We start from the raw sequence: 15,211 nt of genomic DNA, 5'->3' as shown, positions 1-15,211 counted from the left end.
AATTGACTGACACCAAAAATTAGTCCCAAAAAAGAAACAATATTGGAAGTTTACCAATTGCCCATTCAATAAAAAGAGAGAACTCGGGGCACCTGGGTGACTCAGGCAGTTAAACATCTGACTCTTGACTTCCACTCAGGTCATGATCTTGCAATTCATGGGATCAAGCCCTGCATCGGGTTGCATGTGGACATTGTGGAGCCTGCTTGGAATTCTCTCTGCCCCTCCCCCACTCTCTCAAAACAAATAAATAAAAAAAAAAGAGAACTGATGTGAAAATATATCCTTTAATAATAAGGATTGAATAGAAGAGTAGGTACTGACTCAGGAAATTCCAGTATCTGCAACAGAGAACAGAACTTTCAACAATAGAAGTCTACATGTTGTGATCATATACTAGAAACATTCTGCAAGGTGAAATTAAAGAAATCTTTTTCTATAATTATATAAAGTTGTACACACACTGACACACACACACACACACACACTCTCTTCTCACTCCTGGGTCCAAGATATATACTAATGGAAAGGAGACATGTTGTGCATAACAGTGTGATTACTTGAAATCTGAGACAACAACATCTATGTTGTACAGATGCAGAGGAGAAAGAAGGCCACTTAAAACCATTAGCATTCAGTGACATGAACTAGGAATTCATACATTTGGGATCCCCATTAAGGAAGAGGCACTTTGAAAGACAAAGTCATATTCATAACAATGAAAAGATTTCTGTCCTGCCGGAATTTTTGTGAACAAAATACATCAAGTTCTATACCTGATGTTTTCCCAAAATCTTGTTTGTTCAGGATCATCTCCAGTGTGTTGGCTCACATTCCCAATAAAATTTTAAGGGAGAATAAATGCTTTCCCACAGTGTGTCTGTGCTCACAGATTCCTGGGATACCTGAAGGCTTTTCCACGGTGCTGAAGTTCATAGGGTTTCACGTCACTGTGCTTGCCCATGTGTCCTTGAAGGGAAGAGAGACAAACGAAGGCTTTCCCACAGAGCAGACATTTACGAAGTTTCCCCAGTGTGTGTTCTCATATGTACCTGCAGATGTGTGTGATCCCAGGAAGCCACGCTGCTTATTCAGAGTTTCATTGCACTGTGCGTGTTCGAGTGACGTTTGAAATGTTCACGCTTCTGGAAAGTTTGTCCACACTCCTTAAAATCATGGTGTCTCTCCCCAGTGTGTGTCCACGTGTGTGTTTCCAGGTGTGATGGACACTTGAGGGCCCTCCCACACTGCTGACATTCATAGGGTCACTTTCTAGTGTGTGTCCTAACGTGTACTCGCAGGTTCTCAGAGGAGGTGAAGGCTTTCTCGCAGTGTTGACATTTATAGGGTCTCTCCCCAGTGTGTGTCCGCGCATGTATTTGTAGGTCTCTGTGATACCTGAAGGCTTTGCCACACTCCTCGCATTCATAGGGTTTCACTACATTGTGTGTGGTCATGTGACGTTCAAAAGGTCGATGCTTCCTGAAAGTTTCCCCACACTCCTTACATTCCAAGTGTCCGCCCACTGAGTGTCTTCTCGCAGTATGTAGTACGAGGGTGTGGTGTCGAATGAAGGCTTTTCCACAGTGCTGACATTTATAGGGTCTCTCCCCAGTGTGTGTCCTCACATGAGCTTGCAGACTTGAGTTGTACCTGAAGGTTTTCCCACACTCCTGACATTCATAGGGTCTCTCCCCCGTGTGTGTCCGCATATGTTCTCGCAGATTTCCAAGATATCTGAAGGCTTTCCCACATTGCTGACATTCAAAGGGTCTTTCCCCCGTGTGTGTCCTCATATGGATTCGCAGATCTGTCTGATCCCGGAAGGCTCTGCCACACTGCTTACATTCACAGGGTTTCACCATACTGTGCATGGTCATGTGCCGATTAAAATGTCCACAATTCCAAAAAGATTTCCCACATTCCTTACATTCATAGGGTCTGTCCCCTGTGTGTGTTCTCACATGTCTTACAAGGGCACTGCGACCAGAGAGGGCTTTCCCACAGTGCTGACATTCATAGGACTTCTCCCCAGTGTGTGTTTCCTTATGTGTCCGCAGGCTTGAGTTATACCTGAAGACTTTCCCACACACGTCACACGCATGGACTCTCTTTCCACAGTCACCTCGCACGTGACCCTGAAAGGAAGACGTGCGAGTGAAAGCTTTTCCACATTTCTTGCACTCTAGAGATTTTTTACTACTGAGCCTCTTCGATGTCTTAGATACTCTCCCAGTGTCCTGACTTTCATAGGGTTCCTCTATAAGGTCTGTGTCCGTGTGAGCGCTGAGGCTCACGATGCAGCTGCAGGCTAGCCCACACTCCTCACCGGGACTAGGTTTGAGTCCTGGGTGAGATCCTCTTGGCTTCCCAAGGAAGGAACCATCTGCGAAGGCTTCTCTACGCTTAGCATGTTGACAGGATTTGCCTCTAGTAGGATAACCCTCATGCACAGTAAGACTTGTAATCGGGTTCAGGGTTTCTCCACATGGATCTCCTTCAATACGTTCACAGACACTCTCCACCAAAGGACTTCTGTTCAAAATAGGAAGGCACATGGTTAGGGAATAATGCTTATAAGCGATCTCTTTATTAATTAATGATATATTGATGTTTGTTAATAATCATTATTGGACTACCTAATGGCCATTGTCAATGAATGGGTATGTTTGTGGCACTGTCTCCATGCTTACAAAGTGGTACAAGTTTACTGCTCTGGCTAAGGACTCAAACAAAGTCATAACTTTCTGGGCTCCTTACATATAGTTTTCCCTGATCATTCTTCCCAACTGAATTGTTTGTCAGATGATCAATATCTACAATGCATTTATAAAGACTTTTTCTTGTGGGGCGCCTGGGTGGCTCAGTCGGTTAAGCATCCGACTTCAGCTCAGGTCACGATCCCACAGTTTGTGGGTTTGAGCCTCGTGTCGGGCTGTGCTGACAGCTCAGAGCCTGGAGCCTGCTTTGGATTCTGTGTCTCCTTCTCTCTCTGTTCCTCCCCCACTCATGCTTTGTCTCTCTCTCTCTCTCAAAAATAAACATTAAAAAAAAATTTTTAAAAAACAAAAAACTCTGTCTTGTGAAAATTCCGACTACACAATTGTTGTGCTAGGTTTACAGCTGTTCTTTAATTTCTAGTCTCATAATCGCCAACATCCCCGTTCCTCCCATGCAAGTGTCATTCACCTTGAATGCCCTTCCTGGGTTTGCAGGTGAACTCCTCTGCTACAAAATGTCTGCTTTTCTCCAAAAACAGAACACGAATCTTTTCTTGTAAATATTCCTGTTTTGTCTTCCCCCGGCGGCTCATTCAGCAAAATGCTCCACTGAGGCCTTGATGTACTTGTGTTACCTTGACTTCGACAACCTGCAAGAATTAGTAGCATAATTTAATTTCTTGGGAATGGTCTGAGGTTTCAGGATAAGAAATAGACCTTACATCGACTTCCAGTCAGATACCGATCCCAAAATGTAAAGGAAGTTCATCAGGAAGAATGGACACATGACCACAGAAAAATTCTGGGGACCCTAGTGGTTTGGGACTTTGCCATTAAGAAGAAGAGTGTATGAAATGGCAGCCTCTTTACTCAGCAATACTTCAAAATATATGGAGACCAATGTGGAGATAAGTATTATCAGATTATTATCAGATACTAACTAGGCAAGATACACACATCCACCCCTACCCCTACAAGAGGAACACAAAAGGCTCACTTTGAGGGTGAGAATGGATGAAAAGTCTGGCAGGGAAGCCAAGTGAATGACAAACATCATCTTCTCAAAGAAAGACTGAGTCACCTTTCTAATGGATGTGTCCAAATGCTTTTCCCTTCTCTGGCACCTGGTGCACCCGAGGGTTGCTGGTCTGTCCTGAAGGCACAGAGGCCCTTGGTGAAGCCTGCTGCACTGTCCCAGTTGCCAACGGGAGGTCAGGTGGTGTGTGTGGCTACTGCCCTGCCCCTGGAGAACAGCTCAGCAGGGGGTGGTATTTGAAGGGCATCAAGCAATTTGGAAGATGGATTCATAGTCTTCAAGGTCATTGCTAATGGATACCTGTGTTTTGTTTTGTTTTTAGTGGAAGCATATTGATCTACACTATTGTCAGTTGTACAACATAGTGGTTGGACAATTATATACATTAAAAAGTGCTCACCATAATAAGTGTAATTACTGTCATTATACAAAACTACTATAAAATTATTGACCATATTCTCTGTGCTCTACTTTTCCTTCCTTCCTTATTTATTCAAAAAGTGCAAATCTGTTCTTCTCAATCCCCTCCATGATTTCACCTGTCTCTCCATCCCCTTCCAATCTCACAAACACCATTTTATTCTCTATAGTTCTAAGTCTATCCTTATTTTCTGCTGTTTGTTCGTTCATTATGTTCTTTAGATTTCACATATAAAAGACAGTGTTTGTCTTTCTGTCTTATTTACTTGGAATAATACCCTCTAGATCCATCCAAGTTTTCACAAATTGCAAGACTTCATCCATTTCATATTGCTGAGTGATAGTCCCTTGTATGTAGATACCACATCTTCACTATCCATTCATCTGTTGATGGACACCTGCGTTGTTTCCATATCTTGAGAATAGTGACTAATGCCACAAAGAATGTGGGGGTGCATGTATCTTACTGTCCTGGTTTTTTCTTTGGTGAACTACCCAGAAATGCAATTATGGACCATATGGTACTCATGTTTAGCTTTTTGTGGAAGCTCCATACTGTTTTCCAACGTGGCTGCACCAATTTAAATCCCACCAATAATGATGAGTTTCCTTTTCTCCACATCCTCACCAATACTTGTTATATCCTGTGTTTTTTGGAGGTAGCCATTCTGGCTGCTTTAAGGTGACAGCTCATTGTGGTTTTGATTTGCATTTCTCTGAGGATAAGTGCTATTGAGCAGCTTTTCATGTGCTAAGTGGCCAACTCTGTATCTCCTTTAGGAAAATGTCTGTTATGTTCCTCATCCCATTTTTTATTTTTCCTTTTGTTTCCCTTACCTGAAGGGAGAATTCCACAAAAATATTGCCAAGGCTGATGACGTCCATGAGTTTATCGCCTCTGTTTTGTCTTAAGAGGTACGTGGGTTCAAGTCTTACACATAAGTATCTAATCCATATTGAGTTTACTTTTGTGTGAGATGATGTAAGAAGGTGGTCGAGCCTTACTTTTGCAGGTAGCTGTCTCATTTTTCTAACACCATTTATTGAAGAGACAGTCTTTTTCCCATTGTATATAATCAGCTCCTTTTTTTGTGGATGATTTGACCATATAAGCATGGGTTTATTTCTGGACTCTCTTCTGTTCTCTTGATCTATAGGTCTCTTTTTGTGCCAGTACGATACTGTTTTGTTTCGTATAGTTTTGTAGTATAGTTTGAAATCTGGGACTGTTGTATCTTCAGCTTTGGTATGCTTTCTTTCTCAGCATTGCTTTAGTTATTTGGAATCTTTACTGTTTCAATAAAAATTTTAGAACTTTTGCTCTAGTTCTTTGAAAAATATTATTTGTATGTCAATAGGGATTTCATTGAATATGTAGAGTGCTTTTCATAGTATGGGCATTTTTAACAATATTAACCCTTACAATCCATGACAATGGTATATCTTTCCACTTATGGTGTCATTTTCAATTCATTCATTAAATGTCTTATACTTTCAGAGTACAGGCCTTTCAACTTCATTGAGTACATTTATTCACTATATTTTCTTGTTTTTGAAGGAACTGAACATGAGATTGCTTTCTTAATTCCTCTTTCTGCCATTTTGTTATTATAGAAAAACAACAGACTTAGGTATTATTACTTTTGTATCTTTCAATGATTCTAGTTCTAATAGTACTTGGTGAAGTTTCAAGGATTTTCTATAAATAGTTTCAAATTATCTGCAAATATTGACCATATTTTCATCTTCCTTAACAGTTTGCATATTTCTTAATCTTGTCTGACTTGTTTGGTTAGGACTTCCAGTACTATGTTAAATCAAAGTGGTGAGAGTGGACATGGTGTTTTGTTCCTGATCATAGAGGAAAAACTTTTGGCTCTTGACCACTGAGTATGGTAGCTATGGGTTTGTCATATGTGGCCTATATTCTGTTGAGGTATATTCCCTGTATACACACTTTTTGAGAGTTTTTATGAGGAATGGAGGTTCAATTTTGTCCAAAGATTTTCTATATCTATGGAGATGAGCACATGATTTTTAATAATTTATCTCATTAGTGTGGTGTAGCATATGTTGATGGATATGCTTATGTTAAATCCTTGCATCCATGGAATAAATCCCACTTGATTGTGGTGAATGCTCCTTTGAATATATTTTGAATTCAGTTTGCTAACATTTTGTTTTATATTTGACATCTATGTTCAACAGGGATATTCCTGTGTAACTTTTTTTCTCTTTGTAGTGACTTTGTCTGGTTTTGGTATCAGGGTAATGCTGGCCTTATGGAATGAACTTGCAAGTATTCTTTCCGCCTCTATTTTTGAGAATAGTTTGAGTAGGATAGGTATAACCCTTCTTTATATGTTTGGTAGAATGTACCTGTGAGGCCATCTGGATGGTTCTGGATTTTTCCTAGGAGTTGTTTCACTAGTAATTCAATTTTGTTTCTTGTAATGGATGTATTTACATTTTCTATTACGTCTTGATCTAGCCTTGGCAGATTACAGTTTCTAAAAACTTGTCTATTTCTTCTAGCTTGTGCAGTTTGTTGGCAAACAATTTCTCATGCTAATCTATTTTAATCCATTGTATTTCTGTGGTGTTGATTGCAAGTTTTCTTTCTAGTTTCATTAGTTTCATTTCTAATTTTGAGCCTTCTCTCTTGTTTTCTTGATTACTTTCACCAGATATTGTCAATTTTATCTTTTCAAAGAACCAGCTCTTCTTGCAATTGATCTATTTTTAAATCTCCATTTCATTTACTTCTGCTCTGTTCGCTATGATTTGGGCTTTGCTTGTTCTTTTTCTAGTTACTCTAGGTGCAATGGTAGAATGTTTGAGATTTTTCTTGTTTCCTGATGTAGGCTTGTGTCACTATACACTTCCCTCTTCAAACTGCTTATGCTACACATGCCAAAAATCTTCCATCACTGCATTCATTCAGTGAATACCTGGAGGTATTTAACAACTTCACTTTAATTTCTTTGTTGTTTAGTAACATTCTGTTAGGCTCCATGCGTTGGAGCTTCCTTCTGTTTTCTTGTACTTGACTTGTACTTTCATACTGCTATGCATGGAAAACATGCTTGGTATGGTTTCACTCTTCTTAAATTTACTGCAACTTGTAAAATTTTGGGCCTAACCTATGGTCTATCCTGCAGAATGTTCCATGCAGACTTGAAAAGAATGTGTATTCCACTGTTTGGGATGAACTGTCCTGTATACATCTATTAAGTCCATCTGGTCCGATGTGTCATTGAAATCCATTCTTTCCTTACTGATTATTAGTCTAGACGTTCTATGCATTCACATTAGTGGAGTGTTAAATTCTCTTACAATTACTGTACTACTGCCATTTTCTGCCTTTGTATTTAGTAATGTTTGCTTTATATATTGAGGTGTCCCTGTCAGATGCATAGATATATGCAATTGTTATATGCCCCCTGTTGGATTGATCTGTTTGTCATCGTGTCATGGCCTTTGTCTATTACAGTCTTTGTTTTGAAGTCTGCTTTATCTCATAGAAGTATTTCTACCTCTGCTTTTTCCCCCACTTCCATTTGCATGGAAAATCTATTTCCATCTGCTTGACTTTCAGTCTGTGTCCACTGGGTGACAGTGACTCCCTTGCAGGCAGAATATACATGGGTCTTTTCTTCTTATTCATTCATTCACTGTAGATCTTTTGATTGGAGCCTTCAGTCCACCTATACTGAAAGTAACTATTGAGAGGCATGTACTTCTTGCTATTTCGTTCAATGTTTTCTAAGTGCTTTCATAGTTCTTCTCTGTTCCTTTCTACTCATGCTCTCTCCTCGTGTGATCTGACAACTTTCCCTAATGTTTTGCTTGTGTACCTTTCACTATTTTCTGTGCATGGATTATAGGGTTTTGGTTTATGGTCACCATGAGGTTCATATGTAATATCTTGTGCATACAGCAGTATGTATTACATTAATAATTGCTTATTTGAACATATTCTAAAACACATTTATACTCCCCCACGTTTTATGGGTATGATGTCATACTTCATGTCTTTTTTTCCCCAAGGGTTCACACCAATGAATATGGGGCTTGAATTTATGACTCTGAGATGAAGAGTCACACACTCTACTGACTGAGCCAGCCAGGAACCACATATTTCACATCTTTTCTTGTATATCCCTTGAGTAACCTCAAGATACAACTTTTGAGTTTACTACTTTTGAGTTTTACCTTCATACTAATTCTGTAAGTGATTGATTTACTATCTTTACCACACATTTGCTTCTACCAGGAATTAAAAATATTTTTTTTAACGTTTATTTATTTTGAGAGAGAGACAGAATGTGAGCAGAGGAGGGGCAGAGAGAGAGGGAGACACAGAACCCAAAGCAGGCTCCAGGCTCTGAGCGGTCAGCACAAAGCCTGACATGGGGCTCGGACCCAGGAACTGTGAGAATATGACCTGAGCTGAAATTGGATGCTTAACTGACTAAGCTGCCCAGGTGCCCCTCTGCCAGCAATTTTGTTTTTCCTTTCATACTTTTCATGCTTCTACTTATGGCCTTTTCTTTTTTTTTTTTTAATTTTTTTTTCAACGTTTTTATTTATTTTTGGGACAGAGAGAGACAGAGCATGAACGGGGGAGGGGCAGAGAGAGAGGGAGACACAGAATCGGAAACAGGCTCCAGGCTCCAAGCCATCAGCCCAGAGCCTGACGCGGGGCTCGAACTCACGGACCGCGAGATCGTGACCTGGCTGAAGTCGGACGCTTAACCGACTGCGCCACCCAGGCGCCCCAGGCCTTTTCTTTTCCACTTAAAAGAAGTCCTTTGAGATTTCTTGTAAAGCTGGGTTAATGGTGATGAACATCTTCAATTATTTTTCTCTGGGAAGCTGTCTCCTTCAATTCTGAATTATTAACTTTGCCTGGTAGAATATCCTTGGTCATAGTTATTTCCTTTTGGCCCTTCGAAAGTATTATGGCACTCCCCACTGACTTGCCATGTTTCTGCTAAAAAAATCAGCTGACAGCCTTACGAAATTTCCCTTAGAGTTTACAGTTTGCTTTTCTCTTTCTTCTTAGACCTTATCTCCTTAGTTTTAAGTTTTTTCCCGTTTTATTATAAGTCTTGGCATGAACGTCCTTTGGTTCATCCTGTTTATTAGGCTTGATGTCCTTCCTGGATCTGGATATCTGTTCCCATCTCCTGATTAGGGAAATTCTCAGCTTTTGTTTCTTCTAGTAAGTTTCTGCCCCTTTCTCTCTCTTCCCCTCCTCAGACTTCTCTAATAAAATGTTATTCCCCCTGACATGGTATAGTGTGGGGCAGTTAGTTAGACATGAGTGAGGAGGGATAAAACAGATCTGGCCACAACCTCACAGCCACCCCTACGTGGGGCGTGGCGGGGGGTGGGGCTAACAGCCACACCTACAGAGCCACCTCTAAGGGCTAACAAAACAGGAAAGGCCTAGCCACAGAGCTGGCTCAAAAGCCACAAAGGTGTGTATGAGGGAGGTGTGTGTGAGGGGTGTGTATGAGGGAGCCTCAGTGGCTCAGTCTGTTTAGCATCTGACTCTTGATTTTGGCTCAAGTCATGATACCAGGGCCATGGGATCAGGCCCTGCTTTGGACTCCGTGCTTAGCGTGTAGCCTGAGAATTCTCTCTCTCTCTCTCTCTCTCTCTCTCTCTCTCCCTCTCCCTCTCCCTTTGCCCCATCCTCTGCTTGCATACTCTCTCTCTCTAAAAAACAAAAATTCAAAACCAAAAAGCCACATTGGGACTTTCAAGAGCTGAGCCATGTGCAGAAAGAGTGCAACTTACTCTTAAGGTTACAGCAAAAGCTCATAAAACTCATAAATAGCAAAAACTCATAAATAGGGGCGCCTGGGTGGCGCAGTCGGTTAAGCGTCCGACTTCAGCCAGGTCACGATCTCGCGGTCCGGGAGTTCGAGCCCCGCGTCGGGCTCTGGGCTGATGGCTCGGAGCCTGGAGCCTGTTTCCGATTCTGTGTCTCCCTCTCTCTCTGCCCCTCCCCCGTTCATGCTCTGTCTCTCTCTGTCCCAAAAATAAATAAACGTTGAAAAAAAAAATTAAAAAAAAAAAACTCATAAATAGACAATATATAAATCTGTACAATTCTAACAGAATGAATCATGAGCAGGCACAGGCACAGAAGCCCAAATATTCTAAAACCACCATTTTGCCAGTCAAAATGTCAACCAAAGGCAAATTTACACGTACACGAAGCAGGCTTCAAAGGAGAGCATCCTGGGGCCACTGCCCCTCTTACTCCAGCAGTGGCCCCTTTTCTCTAATGGAAAGCGCAATGACTATGCATATCTACTCAAGCCACCCCAGCTCCCCATTCTGGTACAGGTCTCCGATTCTTTGGTGCATCCAGGACAAGAACCAAGCAGCCCAGGAGTGACAGAGGTCCCGGAACCTGTCCTCACTTATTTGTCAGTATTGTTCTTTTGCTGTTCATCCTGGTGGCTTCTCACTAGTGCATCTTCCAGATGACTGATCTGTGTTTAACATCCTCTTACCTCCTGCAGATCCCATCTGGCGTTTTTCAGGCCAGTTATGGAAACTCTGAGCTGTGACTGGTTTTTGTTTATAGTTTCTATCTTCTTGTTGAAAGTCTGTGTTTCTACACTCTTCTCTCAAAAGACTGGTGAGGATCTGCAGGACCATGACTTTGAACTCTGTCTCTGGTAGGTCTCTTATCTCCATATCATGTAGCTCATTTTCAGTGGTTTTGTCCTGTTGTTTCCTTTACAACATATTTGTTTGTCTCCTCCCTGTGCTGGCATGTAGCAAGTTGGCAACATTTCTTGGTCTTAAAACTAGTGGCCTTGGAGTGCCTGGTGGCTTGCTCAGTTGGTTAAGCACCCAACTCTGGGTTTCAGCTCAGGTCATGATCTCACGGTTCATGAGATCAAGTCCACATTGCGCTCTGTGCTGATGGTGCGGAGCCTCCTTGGGATTCTCTCTCTCCCCGTCCCCCACTCTCATGAGTAGTGTCTACACACACTCTCTCTCCCTCTCAAAATAAATAAACTTAAAAAAACAGGGTAATAAACAACCAATTTAACACATAAAACTATGCCTTTGTGGAAAAGCTGTATGACTCCAGATAGGTTTCATGAATGCTTGGACCAACTCTGTCCTTCTTCCAATGTATTCCCATTCCTCCGGCCCAATAAGAACAGCCAATTGTAAGAAACATTTCTTCCCTAAATGACTAGTGAAGGTATGGAGCCATCCTTACCCACAGCAGACAGGTTCCTGCAGGTCTCCAGCATCACATCTCTGTAGAGCTTCCTCTGACCACGATTCAGCAAAGCCCACTCTTCCGGGGTAAAGTTCACAGCCACATCCTCAAAGACCACAGAGGCCTGAAACATACCACACACTCTATTGCTGCAAAGCTCCATCATCACCCATGTGTGTGGGAGGATGAAGGGTGACAGGCGGGGAGCTGCACTCCATTCCTAGGACCCCTGAGTCACAACAGAGGGTGAGGACAACAGCTGACATGGACTTACACACACCCAATTTACTGGGATATTTACACTGAGACAGATCTGAGCAGACCAGTACTGTACAGACTGAAAAGTGAAATATTCACTCGGACAACACACAGACCGGAGGACACGCGCTTGGCTTGCTCTAAGACGATTATGCCTCGTCATCAGCTCCAAGAACTGGAACCAGAATGTCAGGATGGTGTGGACACTCGGATTCCACTGCTGCTTGATGTGAGCAGCTCTCGCCCTGGAAGGAACAAGGGCAAGAAGCCTGCTGGAGTCCTCTCTCTTCCGACAGAGGCAGACACGACCCTTTCCCCGGATTAGGTGGGCTCTGGGCACGGACACAGGCCAGGGCCCGGGCGCCTGGCACACCTGGTGTGTAAGACAAGTCCGGGGCCTTAAGAAACTTGGAAGTCAGGAGGGCCGCTGAAACATTTAACCCAGGGCCCAGAATTCAAGGAAAAGGGCACCAGAAGGAAGAGTCCCTGAGGGATTGATGGGGACACAGCCACCGCTCACGTTAACACAGGAGGAAGAATCACAGTGTATGGACCGTTTTTAGGCAACAGGCCTGAGTGATGGAAAGATACACAGCAAAGGGCGCAGTGAGCACACAGCTGAATGCACACGGGCTCCCGAGTGACCTGCCTCAAAACGGCCACAGGCCCTAACTAACCCCTGCGTACTTACAACTGGGCACAGGTCCCACACAGGGAGCATTCCAAAGGTTCCCATGCTCCCTCGTGACCCCATAACTGTAGCCCCCAAGCACTGCCTCCCGGCAGATGGTCTCTCCTTTGCCATCCTGCCCGCTGCTCCCTTGCAGGGTATTCAGCAAACTCCCATCTCCTCTGTTCTGCCTTGGGGGGAATTCTCTCACCCCCTGAGCTGCGGGCCTCCCCCTGATCGGGTCACCCCACATTTGTTGGCCTTCACAGGGACCCTCTGCTATACTCGGCCTCTCCTGGGATTTCCTAGGAATTTCTTGGGAGTTTCCCTTGGTGGCCTGACTCTAGTGTTCTCTGGGCAGCTGACAACCTCCACCTGAGAGGTTCCTCCTTGGTGAGGATCCCAAGTCCCAGGGGGCGTCTATGGGGCACCCCTTGCCCAACAGGATGAGGGATTTCCCCTCTTGCCCTTCAGGGGGGATCCTTGACTCCTTCTCCTTTCTTTTTTCCCTTTGGCAGGTGTAACCATACTCCTCACCAGGCAGCCAAAGTTCTCTATCCAAGGGGTCCCTGGTATGGTCTATGGGTCTGAGGGTGAACAAGGTCAGACCATTCGGGCCTGTATGGGCGAATGACCCCTTTCCTCTCCTCTCCACTCTGTTCCCAAGGTCTATTCCCAACGGGTGGCAAATATGGCAATGGCATCTCAGCCGTGGTGAATCCGCACATGTGAAGGACTCAGCTGGGACCCTTTCCTGATGCTGGCTGAGTCTCGGCAGCCTTGCTTCTGTCAGATTCCCCCCTTAACTCCTTAGTTCCCATGTATGCAGCTGCCATCTTGATCTACAAGCAAACACATTCCTACACATCTGAGTGCTGAGTCCTCCCCTCCTTTTTGCTTAAGTACAATGAGAATCTGTTCTCCTTGTAACAAGACACCATTGGACACATTGGTTATTTCACCAAAGATTTGACAGGAATGTCGGATTTGGGACAGACCTGCATAGACCCAGAACTAACCAGACAGCTTGAAGGAATTCAGGTGGACTTTGTGGAGCCAATCAACCCCCCTGGAAATATTGGCCTGATGCCTTGCTGACAGGGTTCCCAGCAGCCTTACCAGGTGAGTAAAGTCAACTCCTGGCAGGTGCCGGAAACCTCAGGATGGTTTGGGGACCCTGAGAAGAAGAAATCACATAAATCTACAGGTCTTGCAGACAAGTCTGGTGACAAATATTTGGCTTGTCTTCTGGCCTCGAGGGGCTATTAAAAGTTCAGTCTAGAGGGGCGCCTGGGTGGCTCAGTCGGTTAAGCATCCAACTTCGGCTCAGGTCATGATCTCACGGTCCGTGAGTTCAAGCCCTGTGTCAGTGTCTGTGCTGACAGCTCAGAGCCTGGAGCCTGCTTCGGATTCTAAGTCTCCCCCTCTCTCTCTGATCCTCCCTAGTTCATGCTCTGTCTCTCTTTGTCTCAAAAATAAACATTTAAATAAATAAAGTTTTTTTAAAAAGTTCGATCTAGAGATTCCTTATGAAAATTTTGAGCAAAGCAAGCTTTTTAAAAAACTTATATGGCCAATCACTGTTCCTGCTGAGCGTTTGTAAATAACTAGGCCATTTTGTTAAAACTGGACCTGTTTTAAAATTTTTTTTTCAACGTTTTTATTTATTTTTGGGACAGAGAGAGACAGAGCATGAACGGGGGAGGGGCAGAGAGAGAGGGAGACACAGAATCGGAAACAGGCTCCAGGCTCTGAGCCATCAGCCCAGAGCCTGACGCGGGGCTCGAACTCACAGACCGCGAGATCGTGACCTGGCTGAAGTCGGACGCTTAACCGACTGCGCCACCCAGGCGCCCCAAAACTGGACCTGTTTTACAAACAAATCAGTCTTGATTTGGCTATCTCTAGAAATAAGAGTGAATGCAGAGAGAAAATAATTATGTTTTCAAAACAACATCTTTGTAGATACTGGGTTTTTGGTACTATTTCTTATAAACCAGACTAGGTTTTGAATTCTTCTGGTTTCCTCAAATATCTGGCTAGAGCTCTCCAAACGAAGGTTTCATATCTTCCTTTCTCGTGACTTAAAATCATTAAAAGCTAAAATTGCTGTTTTTATTAAAATTCTGAATACCAACGCTAGACAACTTGACGTGAACTTCAGAGCGATTGCCACAATAACTCATGTACAGAGAATCATCATGCTTGTTACTCTGTTTGGATAAGAACAGAACCCCAGGGACACAGCATTATCTGAACAGCTGGAAAATGGGAAGGACTCCCCAACAACTGCATGACTCAACTGTCACCTTGACCAATTCTGCATGGCTGTGATAAGAAATTCACTCCTTAAACGCTTGAGCATATCCCACTCCATGTGATTAACTATGGACTTACAGAAATAAGGGATGCCCTCATTTTTCTTATATTGGATTGCATGGTGCAGGTTGGGACGTCCTTATCTCCGGGGAGAGGTAGCTCCCATTTGCCAGCAATTCCTCATAATTAGGATGTTGTTAAGGTTAGACATCAGGCATTGAAGGCTTATTAATGGTCCTCTCCTGTAACCATATTTCTCCTGGAAAACCTCTATGGATTTAAAATTACAAATAGAGGTTTTAGCCAGGCATACAACAGCCATCTTTAACCAAGCCCAACACACAGTCACCCACAAATGGAGAAGGTGACCCTCCAATACCCAATGGCCTGATATCCTGCAGCAGCTCAAAAAGGAACCTATGCTTTCATTAAAACAGAGTGCCACGTATGCGCTCCAGGTTACCCCAATAACATAACAGGAGTGCTGACAGATACAAATCCTCATGTCGGTGCTTGAAAGGATCCTT

At 43.3% G+C, this 15,211-nt stretch overlaps 1 protein-coding gene across 1 annotated transcript in view; it reads right to left on the bottom strand.

The window, feature by feature from the left end:
- Positions 1-268: 268 nt before the first annotated feature.
- The window catches only part of LOC115502573 (zinc finger protein 77-like), an 86,174-nt gene continuing 71,231 nt past the window's right edge, over positions 269-15,211 (bottom strand). The window contains exon 5 of the mRNA XM_030298080.1: positions 269-2,535. Within this exon, the coding sequence (XP_030153940.1) occupies positions 1,266-2,535 (1,270 nt within the window). The 3' untranslated portion in view covers positions 269-1,265. The remainder of the gene's footprint in view (positions 2,536-15,211) is intronic.

The sequence above is a fragment of the Lynx canadensis genome, chromosome A2, assembly GCF_007474595.2.
Source record: "Lynx canadensis isolate LIC74 chromosome A2, mLynCan4.pri.v2, whole genome shotgun sequence".
NCBI lineage: Eukaryota > Metazoa > Chordata > Mammalia > Carnivora > Felidae > Lynx > Lynx canadensis.
Note: the sequence above shows the minus strand (reverse complement) of the source record. Positions and strands in the feature narration are given on the sequence as shown.